This window comes from Monomorium pharaonis, chromosome 1 (genome assembly GCF_013373865.1).
Source record: "Monomorium pharaonis isolate MP-MQ-018 chromosome 1, ASM1337386v2, whole genome shotgun sequence".
Classification (NCBI taxonomy): domain Eukaryota; kingdom Metazoa; phylum Arthropoda; class Insecta; order Hymenoptera; family Formicidae; genus Monomorium; species Monomorium pharaonis.
Window position 1 is genome coordinate 17,581,670 of NC_050467.1, and position 17,707 is coordinate 17,599,376.

Below are 17,707 nucleotides of genomic sequence, written 5' to 3' on the forward strand. Positions count from 1 at the left end.
TGTACTTAGTAAATAATTTCATAACGATACGTTGACGTGCAGTGACGTCAACTTCGTGTCTCAATTTCACGATAAATTTCTATCGTGAAATTGAGACACATTTATTTTCATACAGTTCTCGCGCGGCAATTGAGCGATAGAGATGGATAAAAAAAAGTATCGGAGTTTTTTTTATGCTATATATTTATCACATCAGATATATATACCGTGAGTTAAAGAGATGCTCCGCTCAACAATAACATCCGCCTTGTCCACGCTAAGCTAACCCTTTAATCCATCCGTAATTCATGTTAATTAAGTCGTTACATATATGAGCGATAATGCGCGCTGTATTATCTACAGTTTTCATTCGCTTGATCCCCTTCACGTCGTCGATCCTTACACGTGACGGTTGCAGTTGAAAGTGAGACCGATTGAGCAATCACTCGCCTATCTCTTCGGTAAGTTGATAGCGAAACTGTTTGGAAACCAGTGCGTGCTACGGAATCTCCAGTACGGAAATTGGTTAACATGGTAGAGACTATGGTGGAGACGACGATGGAGTTTACGCCGGTTTATGACGATGCAACCGCGCGTTCGCTCGTGAACGAATTTACGAGACTTGAAGGTGAGGTACTCAAGAGAAGAGAGAAAGAATCTTCATTGCGCGCTAAGCTTGGTTTATTTGTACTTTTTCTTTATTATCTTATGTGAAACTTGCTTCGCCAGTTTATTTTAGATATCGACGTATTTTCATTAATATGATTTCTTGAAACCGTAGCGTTTACAATAGAACTTATTTCGCGCGTAATGACATATTTGCAACGACAGTGACGTAACAAGGACATGCATGATGATATTGCACTATAAATAGCTATTTACATAATAGAAACTCATTTTATTGTACATACAGGACGCTTCAAAATCGTCGGACATTTTTCTCACTAGTGTTTATTTTAGCAGAAATATAACATCGAAAAAAATTATCACATTCTTTTAATTTTTAGCATTAAATATTTTCGTAACTTCAATAATATTAAAGTAAAATTTATTTGAAATTAAATAAAGAATACAATTTTCTCATTTGTTTTTTTTTCGCGAAACTTCATTTTTCTTTCGTTTTCAATTATTAATTAATAAATAGAAATAATTAATATTATTAAAACACTAAAATGCTCACAATTTTCTATTAGTAATATTATTTATCTGTGAATTGATTTATTATTTATAATTTACCTCTTATAATATAATAATTTATCGCATTCTTTCAATTTTTAGTATTAAATATTTTCGTGTCTTGAAATGATATTAAAGGTAAATTTACTTAAAATTAAGTAAAGAATATAATTTTCTTTTATTTTTTATCTTTTAACTTTTTAGTCTCTCATTTTCAATTATTATAAATTAATATTAATAAATACAAATAATTAGTATTATTAAAATATCAAAATACAATATTATACAATATTTTGCTTACAATTTTCTCTTAATTTTTTATAATAACCTTCTATTAATCTTCTTAGAATAATTTCTATTAATATAAACAATATTATTTATTTGTATTATTAATTTATTATTATTTATAATTTACTTATAATAATATAATTATTTGTCGATTCCTTCCAAGTTTTAGCATTAAATATTTTCGTAATTTTAAAGATTTTTAATTATTAATTAATATTAAATATAAATATAATTAATATCTATTATTAAAACATCAACATGTTCACAATTTTCTATTAATTAATATTATTTATCTGCATTAATTTTTTATTTATATTTACACATTTATTAAAAGTATAAAAAATACATAATATTAAAATACAATAATAATAATATATAATTGTAATAATTGTATTATAATTATTACAATTTGTAGTGGTCTGTTTTTTTCGTATCTTTAAGAGTTGCTTTAATATTTTAAATTTAATGTAATACGTGAGAGAAACGATATGCGTGACGATATTTAAAATAAAAAAATATTGATTTCTATATTTTCTTTTTTCTTCAGGCGAGTGCTACGTGGATCACGCGGGCGCAACTCTGTATTCGGACTCGCAGATTAGAAACATCGGTGCCGATCTGCACGGCTCTCTCTACGCAAATCCGCATTCTATTGGAGTCGGGAGTTTGTCGACACAGGACATTATCGAGCGTATGAGATACCGGTGAGAAAGAGATCAGCAATTACAGATAAAATGAGCGCGTGTCTAATAACGAATTTATAGTTGATTTGAATCACCGTTCTCAGAATTCTGAGCCACTTCAACACGAATCCCGACGAGTATAGTGTTATCTTCACCTCGGGCGCCACTGCGAGTTTAAAGATAGTCGCGGAAGGATTCCGCTTTATGATGGATGAAGGCGGCGAGACAATTGCAACCCCGCGTTCGGGAAGTTTTGTTTACGTGCAAGACAATCACACGTCGGTCCTCGGGATGCGGGACGTAGTCGCTGCCAGAGGCGCCGAGGTCGTTTGTCTGGGTCACAATCATGCATTTCAGATTCTCGGTCAAGCACGTTCAATATCGCGCGAGTCCAACGGAAGACAGGATTTAAGCAATTCTCTCTTCGTGTATTCGGCGCAATGTAATTTTTCCGGTCTGAAGTATCCCCTTAAATGGATCGGTGACGTGCATGCTGGAGCACTTTCCGTTTTCACTGACAGACCGTCCACCAAATGGTATGTTCTGCTCGACGCGGCTGGTTTTGTGTCGACGAATAACTTGGACTTATCTATCTTCAAGCCAGACTTCGTGTGTCTGTCTTTCTATAAAATGTTCGGCTACCCCACCGGTATCGGTGCCCTGCTGGTTAAAAACTCTAGTTCGGATGTCTTAAAGAAAGTTTATTATGGTGGTGGCACTGTAGACGTCGCTCTTAGTTCTGAAAGATTTCACAGAAAACGTCAAGTGTTGCATCAAAGGTAAATATTACGTTTGACTTTGATAGATGAATTATCTGAAAGGATCGTTCTGATTCGCAGATTCGAAGATGGAACCGTGCCGTTTCTGTCTATCGTGTCGTTGCAATATGGCTTCGAAATACTTTCGAAGCTGACCATGGACCAGATATCAAAGCATGTTTTTTCTCTTGCAAAAACTCTGCATCACTCTCTGTTAACGTTACATCATTGCAATGGTAGACCAGTCGTGAAACTCTACGCCGATTCCGACTACGAGGATTGCGATTCGCAGGGCGGTATCGTCACGTTTAATCTCATCCGGTCTAACGGTGAATACGTAGGGTACATGGAAGTGGTGAATATGGCGGCGTTATTCAAAATACATCTTAGAACAGGCTGCTTTTGTAATCCCGGTGCATGTCAGAGACACTTATCTCTTTCGGCCAAAGAGATTCTTCAAAATTACGAAGCAGGATATACATGCGGTGGTGCCGCGGATTTAATAAACGGAAGACCGACCGGAGCAGTGAGAATCTCTTTCGGATATATGTCCACAATTGAAGACGTTCGAACGGTCTTATGTATGATTACTAAGTGTTTCGTCGACAAGCCGTGCATTAGAAAATTTCCGCAGTGGTGGGAAGATCACAAGATGAGAATTAGTAAAAATAAACATTTTTATAATTCTAACATTTTAGATTATTCCATTCCACATATTACAAATAATGAGAAAAATATTATAAACAATAATTTACGCAACGATGTCTATAATAAAAGTGAGAGCTTTGATCGCATCATGAATTCTATAAATTCTAGCAAAATAAATATGCAAATAAACAAATGTACTCTGAAACGGTTATTTATATATCCTATCAAATCGTGTGGGGCATACGAAATTGCAGATTCGTGGAATTTAAATTCAAAAGGTCTGGAATATGATAGAGAATGGATGATAATGACATCCTCTGGGACTTGCTTAACCCAGAAGCATAATACAAATCTATGTTTGCTTAAGCCTGTTATTCTTAGACAGCAAAAAATTATGAAACTAATATATCCAGGTAACAATGGTTAAATTTTAAATAGATTTAAATAGATTTTTAAAAAGATTTAGTATTCAGCAATACAATTTAACATAACGTTATTTTAGCGTAAATAATAATTGTTTTAGGAATGCCTACCATTGAAATACCATTAGAAAACATATATGAAAAATCTATGGAACAGCCTATATGTCAAAGCAGAGTGTGTGAAAGTAGAGTACAAGGTATCGATTGCGGATCGGAAATTTCCGAGTGGCTGAGTTTGGCATTGGGAAAACCAAATATTAGATTAATTCGACAAAGTCAAGGGAGACAAAAGAAAGGTATGATGTAAATGTGAAAGTGTTATATTAGTTTCAAAAGTTTTTATATTAATAGCAAATTTACTACTTTTCTCTCGTAGGATTAGATCAAGCAGAATTATCATTTTCTAGTCAGGCACAGTTTTTGGCAGTAAATGAAGCAAGCGTGTCATGGCTTATCGACAAAGTATCCGATGACTTAGATTTCAAAAAAGATACAGTCATGCATCGATTCAGAGGAAACATTATCGTGGAAGGTTGTGAAGCCTTTGATGAAATGCAATGGGAGCATGTTCGCATTGGAAATAATACTTTTAAAGTATAGATTTCTTATATTGATCAATTTCTATGTAACAAAGTACTACATTGCTACAATATATGTAATGGTAGGTAAACGGACCTTGCACAAGATGTCAAATGATATGCATTGATCAAACAACTGGCAAGAAGACTATCGAGCCATTAAGAACATTAGCAGAAGAGTTCCATGGAAAGCTGAGATTTGGAATTTATTTAACTAGATTGGAGAATACGCAAGGTATGCTTAAGATTGGCGATTGTATCTTCTATTCATAAAGAAATGTTTTCTAAATAAATTATTATCTAAACTTTATGCATAAAATTTAAGCAAAAAATTTCATATACTTTATGAAATAATATACTAATTGATATATAATTATGTATATTTATAAAAATTTTTTATTTCTGTAATAAATATAAAAAACCGAGTTTCTTATTTTGTACCTGATCTGTAATAAAACGAGTTTATAATAGTACACAGTCCACAGCTTGTTGTTGGTCGACTTTCTTCACTGGTTTACCCTCGGACACATTCTTGATCATATCCCCGATTGCGACAAAGTCAGGAAACGCAAGTGTTCGGAGCTTGGAGTATACAATCTCATCGTTGACTTGCACCTCAAAAGAGGCTAAAAAAATAACAGACATAAGACTTTATTTGTTCATTCATATTTATGTGCTAAAGTTTATAACTTGCCTTGTCTTCCTGCTGTACCAGTGATAGTAGCATTAGGAACATTCTTCTTTATCTCCTCTGCCAATTGAAGAAATTGTTTCTTGTGCCCACATGAGCCACTATAAAATTTTACAATTCAGTAATTTATTATTAACTATACAAAATATATTCACATAAAAAATTTTTTTAAATTAGATTAATAGTAATAAAATAACTCTTTCATATTAATTTTGTCTTAAAATTTTAATATTATATTCTCTCATTTATATTTTATTGTCATTTATATATTATATTGTCTGTAGAAATTATAAATAAATACTTTTATTACAAAATAGTACACATTCTATATATTAAATAATAAATTTAGGAATTCAAAAAGAAATTGAAGCTGTACTAATTATAATATATGTTGACAATTTTGATTAACATTAATCTAGGTGAAAATTCACATGATTAGAAACTTTTATTCTTTTATATTTAGTATTAGGAATATATTGATAGTTAAGAGGTATTATAATAGCTAAACCATTACTATTTTAATGTAAAAAATATTGTATAAAATATTATATTTTAAACTATCAACATTTCGATAACAAAAACTATATTAAAATGAAATTAGCATTTGTACAAAAATTTATCCATAGCAGAATTTCAAGGTTATTAAAGAATGCTGGACAATTGTGGACATGCACTCACCAATATTCAACGTCTATTTTTACATCCATGTCTTCCACTATTTTATCATCTTTTAGCCATGGACGACGGAGTTGCAGCGCATCTGTTTTTCCATCACTCAGACCTCCATCCATTTGCTAAAAACAGTGTTTCAATACTTAGAATGCAATTTAAATCAACTCGTATTTGCAAACGATAGTCAGTAGTAAAAAATAATACCCTTTTGCATTTTAATACACTGTTGTTCTTATTTTTATCTCTTGTTGACACACGTAAGGCACCGTCGTTGCATCGTCGGAAATAGAATCCGGCGCAGCAGACTACACACAGTAAACAACCACTTATTTTTTTCGTTTTACTCGGTGTCACGATGTATGTTAAAGAATAAAAGAGAAACAAACAAAAATCGCGCGCGTAGAGTGCGCACAGGATTCGTCAATTATCTCATCTGCTATCAAATCGGTTTACCGTTATTCGTGGTAATCCTCTCTGTTCTCTCGGTTCTCCGAATTCTGAACTCCGAGTACTTTGACCTCCGATCGCTACGCGATCTCTCGGGAGAAGACGGAGAAAAACCCGCTTGAGACTTCGTCGAGACGACTGTGGCAGCCCTACAATCCCCATTGGCAGTGCGGCATTAATCTGTTTTGCATCCACGGGCTTTAAATAATTTTTTGTATAAAGATGTGATGTCACACGAGCAAAATGTTTTTCTAAAACTAAAAAAACTTTAATAGAAAAATATTTTGATAAATATGAAGTATAACGCTCCCACTTCTGATTTTCCTTTAATTTTGTAAATTCACATATTTTCGTATAGAATTTTTTATGAACGAAAATCATCGTTCAAATCGCTCTTTTCAAAATTTTAATTTAAGGAAAGATCTTTAGGAAAGATTTCAAACATGAGGATACATAAATTTACAAAGTTAGAGGAAATTCAGAGGTGAGAGCGTTATATTGCATATTTATCAATACTTTTTTTAAATGGGTGTAGAGTACACTAAAGTAAACTAGAAATTTTTCAAGTAATTTTAAAACAAAAGTTCTAAAATTTGCTGCACTGGGCTCACTCGCCCACTTAGCCCAATGCCTTAATACAGCATTGGCTGTCGGCGCCATTTTTTTTCGCGCGGACTAGCCTCGCCAGGTAGCTGTCCGCCTGTCCGTCATCTGTCGTCAAAGTTCGTCACGTCACGCGCGGAATTGTCGTTAGGATTTTTCCGGTGGCGAATTTGACACGCGTCAAAAAATTTGCCCTCCGCGCGCGGGGACGACGCGATCGCGGGCACGTGAGCGCGTGTATCGAGTCCTGAGTAGAGGACGGTTGGATCGACCGGTCGCCACTGCGTCAACGGGGGCGCGGACCTTTCGAAAGTGGTGGTGCACACGTAGGCAACAGGTGTCCACGTTGATTGCCGCGCGCCTTCGGTGACAAGTAGACGCGCACGGTTGCCGTTCGATCGGCAACGATCGATCGTTCGCCACCGGCTGCAGCGATCATCGGCTGCTCATTCGGTGCGTATCCCCTGGGACCATCGCAGGATTCTCGACCTACGACAGAATGAGTTACGACTACCTGGTGAAGTTCCTGGCGCTCGGGAACTCGGGCGTCGGCAAGACGAGCTTCCTTTACCAGTACACGGATGGCACCTTCAACTCCCGTTTCATATCCACCGTGGGAATCGATTTTAAGGAGAAGCGAGTGGTGAGAGAAAAATAAATTAATTGGCCTTATTGGACGACGACTCAATATTATTGATCCTGGAGGCTACGTTGAGTTCGTTTTTTATTATTTAGAGTGCAATATTGTGCGATATAATTGACAGAGTTACTGAGTCGTTTAACAATTTGAATGGTAGTATAGATTATTTAGAATCTATATATTTCCGAGAGAGTCTCTCGTACATTTGAAAGTGGGATTGCGACGACAGATTTCGAATAATGAGCTCACGACCCAAGTGAAAACTATTGAATATGGATTAGTCATGTGTTTATTTACATATGTGTACTACATGCACAGTTTTTAATGACGACAAATGATCCAAGAACATATCTACATAATTGGTTTATGCAAATAGATATATATATTAATATGATCTTGTATATAGATTTTTACATTAATAAACGACAGGATGATAATCGAGAAAAGTCTAACTATATGTATTAATATTGCTGCTTTCCGTTTACATCAAAACTCAGATAATTCTCACTTGTGATGTCATAACTCAGTTAAATGCACGTTCCTTTTGTATTCTCACAAGTGAGATTCAACTGAGTTTTTTCCTACAATCTGAGCAATTTCAAGATGTGTGCTATACTGAGTCTCGCATACTCACTTTAGAAGTGAGGTTATATATTGAGATAATTTTGTCATTAAAATAAGCATGATTACTTGCATATTTCTTTAAATCACTGAGTAATAACGTCACTATCCGAGTATAAAATACTCACATTACTGAGTGATTCAGTCTCACTTTCATAAATGGAAAACAGCATATATTTAAGGATTTTTAAAGAACCTGTTACATTGAGAAATAAAGATTATTTGTTATTGCAGATATATCAAACGGCGAATGGCAGAAGCCAACGAGTACATTTGCAGCTCTGGGACACTGCCGGTCAAGAAAGGTAAGTATTTTAGTTTTTGCAGTTTTCGGCAGGATCATTGTACAATGGTTAATAAACACATCTATGGCATTTTTTGACAAATCAGCATTGTCCCCTGACATTAACATCTATAATACTGATGTTAACATCTATAATACTGATGTTTTTTATGAGACTTGTTGAATTTATGTTGATTGAGAGGCACTAATTAATTTCAAGGAATAAAAATAACAATTTATATAAGAAAAATTTAATACTGAGTTTATTTTAATAATTCAAGATTTATAATAAAGATATGTTCAATAGGTCCATTGTTGGTTCCAAAGGGTCAAATATCGACAAGCGAATAAGATATATTCATATATTTATATTTTTATGTTGTTCATGATAGAGATAAACGTACGATATACTATTCTGTTATTGTATTTTGGAGTGATATTTTCATTTAATTTATATCGTTGTGAGAGCTTGCATTTATCGAATTACATAATACAAACTGTCACAGAGGTCCAAAAGATCTAAACATAAGTGAATATGGCATAACAAGTGTTCTAATCAATATGTATGATGTTGCATCTTACATGCGCAAACGGAGAGCTTACTTAAGACAATCTAACATTCCACACAAGTAGTGGCTTAACATTGTTAATATTCAGGTTCAGAAGTCTAACCACCGCCTTTTACCGGGACTCTATGGGTTTCCTACTAATTTTTGATCTGACCAATGAATCGTCGTTCCTCGAAGTTAGAAACTGGCTGGAGCAGCTTAGGGTATTCGCTATTTATTAGCATTATTATAAATGTCATTCGTTAGAGGAATCGCATGTGCACTTTAATTGAACGATTTTTTGAGCGATTTAAAAAATTTCCCTATTTCTTAATTACCATGCATGTATAATGTAATATTTCTGTTAATATGAAATAGCTATACTAATATAATAACTATATATTTGAATACATCTTCATGTAGAAAGCACGTAGACAGTAGACTTTATTATTGTGAATTGCTAATGTTCAATTTATTTAAACAAAAAATTTAATATGATATTCACATAACTATTTATATGTTATATGAATATCGAGAACTTATTAATGTAAAATATTTTATGTACAAAATTTGATAAAGTTCTTTAAAGAAGTATAATTTAATTGAAGAAACTAGATAATATATAATCTTGCATTTGTTTGTTCACTTCACATCTAATGCAGAAGTATAGAAATATGATAATGCATAGATGTATTGTCAATGCACGACATAGATTTTAAATTACTAAATTATTTGAGATTATTTTAATTATTAGATTTTATATTAATAATAAACATAAGGATATTTGGGAAGAATCAAATTAAGTAATAATATATTTGAGAATTTCTAATTAAAAATTTGTTACTTTTTTGTATATATTATATTGCATGATTATACTTCTTTACGTAATAACGTTTTCAGAAATTAAATGCACGGAAATTCTTCAGTGATGCTTTAATTAAGTATTGATCGATACTGTTGTGCTTGTTGATCATAATAGTATATGTCTATATATTTAGAATATATATTTAGAATGTATACATTCAGAATATACATAGTATGTATATATATTTTTTCCTGTACTTTACAACTCAAGCTATCGTTCGATTTAAAAATTAAAATTAGATTAACGTAAATGTTCAATAAAAGTTTTATTAGTGAATACAAGAAATTTAAACTCTCGAATTATAAAAAATTTATTTATGATCTGGTCGAATTTTATGCTTACAAAATTCAATAGTAAATGTCTTGTTTATAAACTTATCTTGTATAATTTAATACAATTTTTTAAATCGATTTTTACATTTATTGAACTAACATATCGTATTTTTTATATATATACGTGTAGACACACGCGTATTGCGATGACCCAGATATAATTCTTTGTGGCAATAAATCTGATCTTGAGGATAAACGCGTCGTCAGCGAACATAAAGCGCGAGCTCTTGCTGAGAGACACGGGTAAGTTAAATTAGAAATAGTAAAACGTATGTATTACTATTTAAACTAGAAATATTACATTTGTTTTCGAGTTTATTTCCATCGCGTTGTATTCCTTTTTTTAGCTTGGTTTATCTGGAGACAAGTGCCGCGACCGGGCAAAATGTTGAGCGTGCCGTGGAAATTTTACTGGACCGCGTAATGCGCAGAATGGAAGCTACAGTGAACAAGTCACCGTTGCCGCATCAAAAAGCTTTAAGATGTCACGAGCGCGATACTCCGCCACCTAGGAGTTCCTGCTATTGCTGACAGTGCCGGTATATGTAGTTATCCAAACTACATTCTGTCTGCTGTAATCAAAGAAGAGATCGCATTACGACGCTGATGTCTACGATTTATGAATCGAATGTCAATCTCGTCATGTACTTTTTGATTAGCATGTTCGATGCAAGAATATCGGTATAGAATATCGGAAGATTTTATTAAATGCACAAAGTGGTTAGAACAGGATCTTAATGTTTGATAATATTTCTTATGTGAGTTTTTTTTTGTAATTTTAAATCCTCTAATATCTCAATTTTAATTTAACAAAAAATGACTTATATTTAAGTGACCAATTCAAGTAAAATAATTATATCGCGATATTAAACTGTTAATCAATTTAATAATATTAATATTAAAAAACATCTTTTACTGAAACTAATAAACATCCTTTGAACATTGCAAAGAATTTGTTGCGAAAACATCCCATGGTAATATTTTCGAGACCAATAATAATTAACGTGTAACTTGAATAATTAGAAAATGTATTTAAATTTACATAAGATGTATTATCAAAGTTTGTCTTTGACCGTTTCAGACGTTTTTTTATTTAATTGCGTTATTTATATCAGTTTAATCTTCATTATTTATAATTCTGGTAATTTTACATTTGCCACTTATCTCATGTTGTAACAAATAATTTAAATTGAAAAAGAAATATTCGGAAGAAGAAAAAATAACCCGAAGCAAAATTTTTGTATAAAAATGATAAAGGAGTGTTAATTTAACTACTAAATCGACAATAATCAATATTTCAGTCTTATACGAATCTCACTACATTAGTAATATAAGGAGATACAATATAATGTTTGGAATTATTTTCTATTATTTATACTAGAAATTCTGCTATTTTTTAATTTTATATTGTGTGGAATTTTTTATCGATTTTTAAATAATATCCGGTTAAATTTTTAATTACTATATATTTTATAGGTCTGTTTAATGTTAATTTAAAGGTTTATAATATTTTAGGTTTATAATATTTTAGGAAAATTTTGTTTTAACTGAAATTTGTACGTATAATTTTAATAGCTGCGCAACGAACATGTTAATAAGCTTATCGATAAATATATTTCTACGAAATAAGGCTATTTCGCGTGTTTTACGGAAAATATTGAATATTATATATTGACATTCAAGGTTTCTTACTATTCTGCACATATTAAATGTCTTCCACCGTCACTTATTATCAAGTGAAAGCGTCACTTCAATGGATCTGCCAATGAACTCTTAATTATATTTATACAATTTGAATCTTGTCTTCTACGGACAACTCTCTATTGTTTCCTCTGACGAGTTACTTTGTCTTACAAATTTTTTAAATACTGCTATTGTCTTCCAATGTTGCTTGTTCTCGAGTGATAGCGTTTAAGCAAATTAAACGTCACTTAAAAGTGTCTTTTACTCTGCGATAAACTGCTGATCTTTTCTATCACTATTATTATACGCACAAGAGTGTTCAATCAGTCAATCTTTTCTTGTGAAAAGTGTGATATGCGATCTGTGTCGCAACAGAAATTTTGCAAGAGCGAATCACTTTTAACTGTATGTAACATATTTTTGATGATGTTATATAATCAATCAAAATTGATATATATATATTATATATATATTTAATTATATTATATATATATTTAATTATAAGCGATTAATATATTGAGTATAGCCGAGTATATCATATAACGCGCGTATGCCGGCAAACTAATCTCTTGTGATATTTATATAAATAAAACTATAAGTTATTGTGTTGTGATTAATCATTAATGCTTTAGCATTATGAAATAAATACTACTACATAACGTTAAAAAGAAAATTATTAAGAATATTTAAGAATTGCGAGCATTTATAAGAACTGTGTGTATACATATACGTTATATACCGATTATAATAAGGTAAAATTATAAAAGATTTACGAAGCTTTCGAACAAAAGACAAATCGATGCAGCAGTAATTCTGTCTTTGTTTGATATTCAGTGAAAGATATTGTTTTTTGCTGGAAAGCTTCCATAATTACACAAATAAAATTACGAGTAATATTATGAGTAGGAATGAGTAAGAGAAGTTTTTTTGAGAATAAATAAACAATGAGAAATAAACTTTGACGTATCATAAGTCTTAACAAGCAAATAGATAATAAAATCTTGTTTAACATTAAGTTTTTTAACGAGTCTTTCACTAAAGTTTACTGATTAAGAAACTCAAATTAAAAATGATAAATTTTTAACTGAAAGTGGAAAGCTAGCAAATGATTGTTTTTTACAAAAATTCATGCAAAAAATAAAAATTTGGAACAACATTTTTTGTAAATTTTGTAGGAACATGTTCTATGTTGGTGGAAATTTTTTATATTATCGTAAAAAATTTTGCATTTTTATTATGTAATTAATTGTGACTTAACGCTCTAAATTGCTTTACTTCGTGAGATGAGCTGCCGAGAGCGTAAATAAGCAGGTAAGCTTATAGAATTATGCGTGCTATGGAGAGAGTGTAATCAATCTTAACCGTGCAGTTTATACGAAGTTTTCACTCATCTCGCTATCTTGGGATATATTAATACTAAATTGAACACAGACTAATTAAAAATTATGAACGTCATACAAATAAAAGTGCTTTTATTTCAATTACAAAAATTTTATTTAATGAAGATTATTATTGTTATAATACTAAAATTTATTGCATTTTATTTTAATTAAATATTTAAATAAGTAAAGTAGTGCAATTAAATTATTAAAGCGCATTTGTGAGATGATTAAGATTATTATCAATGTTGTTGAATACTAAAAGTTTAGCTCACACACATATACAAAATTTATTGAAGCTATTCGCGATGTGCAGGTTAAAATGAGTATAAAGTATGTTTGAGCAATAGAGGCTCTTTGGAAAATATCTTCGCTAGCGAGCGATGGAACTTCAATCTTTCATCAATGAGACAAGGAGTTACGTAGTACATCGGAAGAGATTAAAGTTTGTTAAGAAACTTGTTTCATTGTTCACTTATTAATCTACTACTTACACATATGAGTCCTTGTTGTTTATGTACGTTACAACTTCACATTTTCATTATACGAAAATTGATGATAACTTTTTTATTTTAATTTGAATTAAATAATCAATTGACATTTAATTGGATAATTTATTTGAGTTTCTAGTAACATTTTTTGAAAGAACTCTTTAGAGATGTGTTACCTAAAACTTCCAAGAAAATATCAGATTTTTGAAAAAAATTTTTCAACTTCTGACAAGTTAAACAATTCTTAAAAATTATTTTTAATTATTATGTAATTATTTTATATCATGTATTATATTATATTTTATATTATATATTATATTATGTAATTATTTTATATAAATTAATTCTTAAAATCTTATTTGATGATTTTGTTCAATAAAAAATTTGATAACGTAAATAACGAAAAGGGAAAAGATTGTAAATGATTATATCAGGGATTTGAACAATCATATTAAATATAATTTTCATAATAAATTCTTGAAAAAGGAGGAACAAATGGATACAAAAGTGATATTAGTGATATCAATATTACTGAATGTTAAATGTATTTTTAAATCAAATATATTAAACCAACTACTAGTTGCAAATGTTGTATAATTACATCTTATTTGTTACAGTATACCTTAAACGATACTAAAATTAGGATTAAGATAAATGTGTTGAAAATGCCAATATATATTAATGTATGAAAAGTTTCCACGTAATTGTTAAATGAAAAGTGTTTTAAAGTATCATGTATATGATTATATGGTTGAATAAAATTGATTAAATTTAAACCTTGTTATTTTTGTAGGTATAATAATAAGAATAGATTAAGCGGGTTTAATGTCAGTAAAAATCAAGTAGAAAAATGGAGAGCAGTTACAATCTATCTTTATCTCTCTCTGATTCACATAATTTTCTCTCCTTTCTTTTACTGTTGATTATCTTCTGTCTCTTTTTCTATGTGATCTTTAAGTTTCGCACTTTGCGCTCTCTATTTATCTTTTCTATATCTATGATTATTTTACATTTATTATTTCAATTGATGTTGTCGTCTGTCTTTTTCCTAAGTATTAGCATTAATATGCACGGTTACTAATATTCTTTACAGCATTATAAAATAGTACATAAAATTATTCTTTTATTACTGATATGCAGATGACATCATTATGGCAGCACCTTCTAGTAAAACTAGAAATTTTGAACATTTTCAATAGCTTTCACAACCGGTTGTAGTTTATTCTTGTGCTTGAAAATAATTGTTGTTTGAGATTTTTGGATCTTCTATTGAGTATAGTAACACAATTTACGTGGATTAGTTTCATAAACAGAGCTTGTGTGGATGTTTTTCTTTTTATTCACATCATTTGTTATGCCATAAAATAGAAACCATGTATGGCTTGGTTGATAGGACAATTTTATCCATTCTAGTTACTAACAGAAGAACCTTCAATTTTGCAGAAAATTTGTACGTGAAAATGTTATTAAATTGATTTTTAATGAAATTAAGAAAAAAAAAACTTTAATTACAAATTAACAATTTAATTTCTATGGGCCATGATATCCGACAAAATTAAGAAAAAATATTATGTACTACACGGAGAGAATTTTCTCTTAAAATTTACTCTTAAAATCTGCTAATTGTGAAATAATGTGTGACCTCGAGGAATTCTACTATACTTTTTAGTCAAATTTACTATACTTTTAGTAAATTTTACTAAAAATATAATAAATTTTACTATACTTTTAGTAAATTTTACTAAAAATATAATAAATTTTACTATACTTTTAGTAAATTTTACTAAAAAGTATAGTAAAATTCCTCGAGGCCACACATTTTCCCACAATTACCAAATTTTGAGGGTAAATTTTAAGAAAAAATTTTCTCCGCGTACCTTATGTTAAAAATATCTAAAAAATATCTGCATTATTAATAGATTTCTATTCACAAATCTCTATTTAGATTTATTAACTAATTAAACATCGTAAAGATAAAACAGATTTTAATTAGAGAAATAATGGTTCATGAGATTCATTGTACAGATTGTGTAATGCATCTTAGGATGGGCAAAAAGGTGGTTGAAAAATCAGAATAAAAAAACATGTTTTCATAGTTCCATCGGCATTCTAATAATGATTCACGCGCAGTTATCGTTTTGACTAATACTAGCTTCTTATATATTGACTTTACTTTCTTCGCTTCCGAACGAATAACGAAGAAGATTAAATATACTCATTCTTCTGCAAAATGTTTTGATAGAAATTGTATTTTAATAAACTTATATATTTTTTATTTAATAATAACCCTTTGTTGCTTGGTTTAACCTTTTATATCAATCTATTGCTTAACAAATTTGAACCAATATAATTTATAAAAAAAACATACATTTGTTGACAAAACAATAATTAATCAATATTTTTATAAACTGAATTTTAATTGCAAATTTTGCAAATTATTTAATTAGTATAAAAAAATAATTGTATTTTTAAGTTGTAACTGTATACTCTTAAGTGTAAATATACGTATATTTTTATTATATAATAAGTATATAAATATTTAGATATAATTATCCATTAAACAATAGAGTTGTAATTTGACATATAATTTTTTTACAATGTGTATCGCGAATTTTCAAAATACATAGCTACCAGCATGAGAGAAATTATTAGAATGCTAACTTAGGAAACTTGCATACAATTTATTGAGCTAGAAGAGAGTACGAGGGCGGAAGTTGGAGCGCCACAATACCGTATTATGTACTTAAGAAACCATCCCGGAGTTGCTAAATTGAGTTGTTCATGAGATAAGTTTAATCTGTATAATTAGGCACATGGACGTGTTACAATAGTTGTATTAATTGACTAGTTCTTTAACTTCTCACTTTACTTCCAATGGCTTATTATATATGACATTCAAAAGGGAGAATTTATGAAAAAAACTTTGCATATCGAGATGTTTGAAATTGCGGATTAACGAAACTGCATCTGGTGCATTACGCTCAAATTTCAACTTGCTCGAAAGTTTTACATTACAAAACTTACGACGGCAACGTTTTGGCATTAATATATAAAAAGTTTTCGTATTAATATATAAGTTGCAATAAGTAAATTATATAGTGTGTGCCGTATTATTTTAATAAGTAAGTTTAATTTCCCAAAGTGCACACTGAATGGTTAATATTAAACTGCAAAACTAATAAGTGAGATGTAGATATTGCGAAGGTAACTCTTGAAATATTTCTAGTGACAGAAATAAGGCTATCTCTTTCCGAGAAAGTTAAAAAATTTCCAAAATTGACGTCGTAAAATTAATCTGTAAATTCAAGTTGTCGCGAGCGTTTATCGAAATGCCCCAAATGGTAATATGTAAAATTGTTAAACATATAGTTTTCCCCAGATAGAACACAATTGTAATAGGATCAAGATGACATCAAGTAAAAATGATAATATTTCTTACTGAATACACTTTTGGTTTTGTGACGAATTTTTGATGTGGCAATGATTTTAAAGTAATTTTTAAAATAATTTTTGAATTTTATAATATAAAATTTAATCAATAATTTCTAAAATAATTTCTACTTGATGTCATCTTGAACTTATTACAATTTTATATTCTACTTTAACCGTTATAAAACAGAAATAAAACCAACACCATTTTTTCAAGTAATCATATTAATACTGTACTATTTATCGAACTGCGGCCACTTCGTTACTTTCGTTGTAATCTGCTTTTCATACTTTTCACCTTTCCGATCTCTCTCTCTCTCTCTCTCTCTCTCTCTCTCTCTCTCTCTCTCTCTCTTTCTCTCTCTCTCTCTTCCACTCAAGGTGAGAGTAAGTTTCCGCCAAGTCCCGACGACGGGTGTAACTTCTGACCGGAAGTTTCACCGTGCTATCTACCTGAGTTCTCCTCGCTGGCTTATTCGCCAGAGACGCGC

General features: G+C 30.6%; 3 protein-coding genes across 7 annotated transcripts; 2 read left to right on the forward strand and 1 right to left on the reverse strand.

Annotated features, from left to right (window-relative positions):
* The first annotated feature begins 91 nt into the window (after positions 1 to 91).
* On the forward strand, positions 92 to 5,005 carry LOC105836664 (molybdenum cofactor sulfurase 3). Its single transcript, XM_012680855.3, has 7 exons — positions 92 to 607; positions 1,991 to 2,147; positions 2,231 to 2,905; positions 2,966 to 3,945; positions 4,056 to 4,250; positions 4,331 to 4,548; positions 4,620 to 5,005. The coding sequence occupies exons 1-7, from the start codon at positions 511 to 513 to the stop codon at positions 4,803 to 4,805; spliced, it is 2,508 nt and encodes an 835-aa protein (XP_012536309.2). The 5' UTR covers positions 92 to 510; the 3' UTR covers positions 4,806 to 5,005.
* Positions 4,910 to 7,029, reverse strand: LOC105836671 (migration and invasion enhancer 1). 5 transcript variants are annotated; one of them, XM_012680862.3, is made up of 5 exons: positions 6,349 to 6,465; positions 6,100 to 6,200; positions 5,902 to 6,017; positions 5,227 to 5,324; positions 4,910 to 5,158 (listed from the first exon to the last, which is right to left on the reverse strand). In XM_012680862.3, exons 3-5 carry the CDS (start codon positions 6,012 to 6,014, stop codon positions 4,995 to 4,997), a joined length of 375 nt encoding a protein of 124 aa, XP_012536316.2. In that variant the 5' UTR covers positions 6,015 to 6,017; positions 6,100 to 6,200; positions 6,349 to 6,465; the 3' UTR covers positions 4,910 to 4,994. The 5 variants fall into 5 exon arrangements, with proteins under 5 accessions (XP_012536316.2, XP_012536317.2, XP_036151419.1 ...); XM_012680863.3 differs by having other exon boundaries at positions 6,282 to 6,405; XM_036295526.1 differs by lacking the exons at positions 4,910 to 5,158; positions 5,227 to 5,324; positions 5,902 to 6,017 and adding an exon at positions 6,954 to 7,029 and having other exon boundaries at positions 6,101 to 6,200; positions 6,349 to 6,599.
* A 376-nt stretch (positions 7,030 to 7,405) lies between these two features.
* LOC105836668 (ras-related protein Rab-27A) lies at positions 7,406 to 14,563 on the forward strand. Its single transcript, XM_012680860.3, has 5 exons — positions 7,406 to 7,588; positions 8,441 to 8,511; positions 9,147 to 9,261; positions 10,365 to 10,477; positions 10,582 to 14,563. The coding sequence occupies exons 1-5, from the start codon at positions 7,445 to 7,447 to the stop codon at positions 10,763 to 10,765; spliced, it is 627 nt and encodes a 208-aa protein (XP_012536314.1). The 5' UTR covers positions 7,406 to 7,444; the 3' UTR covers positions 10,766 to 14,563.
* The last annotated feature ends 3,144 nt before the right edge of the window (positions 14,564 to 17,707 follow it).

Bases quoted from the DNA above. Each gene is read 5' to 3' on its own strand.
- LOC105836668 (XM_012680860.3), top strand. From the start codon at position 7,445: ATGAGTTACGACTACCTGGTGAAGTTCCTGGCGCTCGGGAACTCGGGC. The intron at 7,589-8,440 runs GTGAGAGAAAAA...TTGTTATTGCAG, and splicing joins ATTTTAAGGAGAAGCGAGTG to ATATATCAAACGGCGAATGG. The intron at 9,262-10,364 runs GTATTCGCTATT...ATATACGTGTAG, and splicing joins ACTGGCTGGAGCAGCTTAGG to ACACACGCGTATTGCGATGA.
- LOC105836671 (XM_028194340.2), bottom strand. From the start codon at position 6,723: ATGATTTTCGTTCATAAAAAATTCTATACGAAAATATGTGAATTTACA. The intron at 6,201-6,348 runs GTAAACCGATTT...TACTGTGTGTAG, and splicing joins GAGGATTACCACGAATAACG to TCTGCTGCGCCGGATTCTAT.
- LOC105836664 (XM_012680855.3), top strand. From the start codon at position 511: ATGGTAGAGACTATGGTGGAGACGACGATGGAGTTTACGCCGGTTTAT. The intron at 4,251-4,330 runs GTATGATGTAAA...TTTCTCTCGTAG, and splicing joins TCAAGGGAGACAAAAGAAAG to GATTAGATCAAGCAGAATTA. The intron at 4,549-4,619 runs GTATAGATTTCT...ATGTAATGGTAG, and splicing joins TTGGAAATAATACTTTTAAA to GTAAACGGACCTTGCACAAG.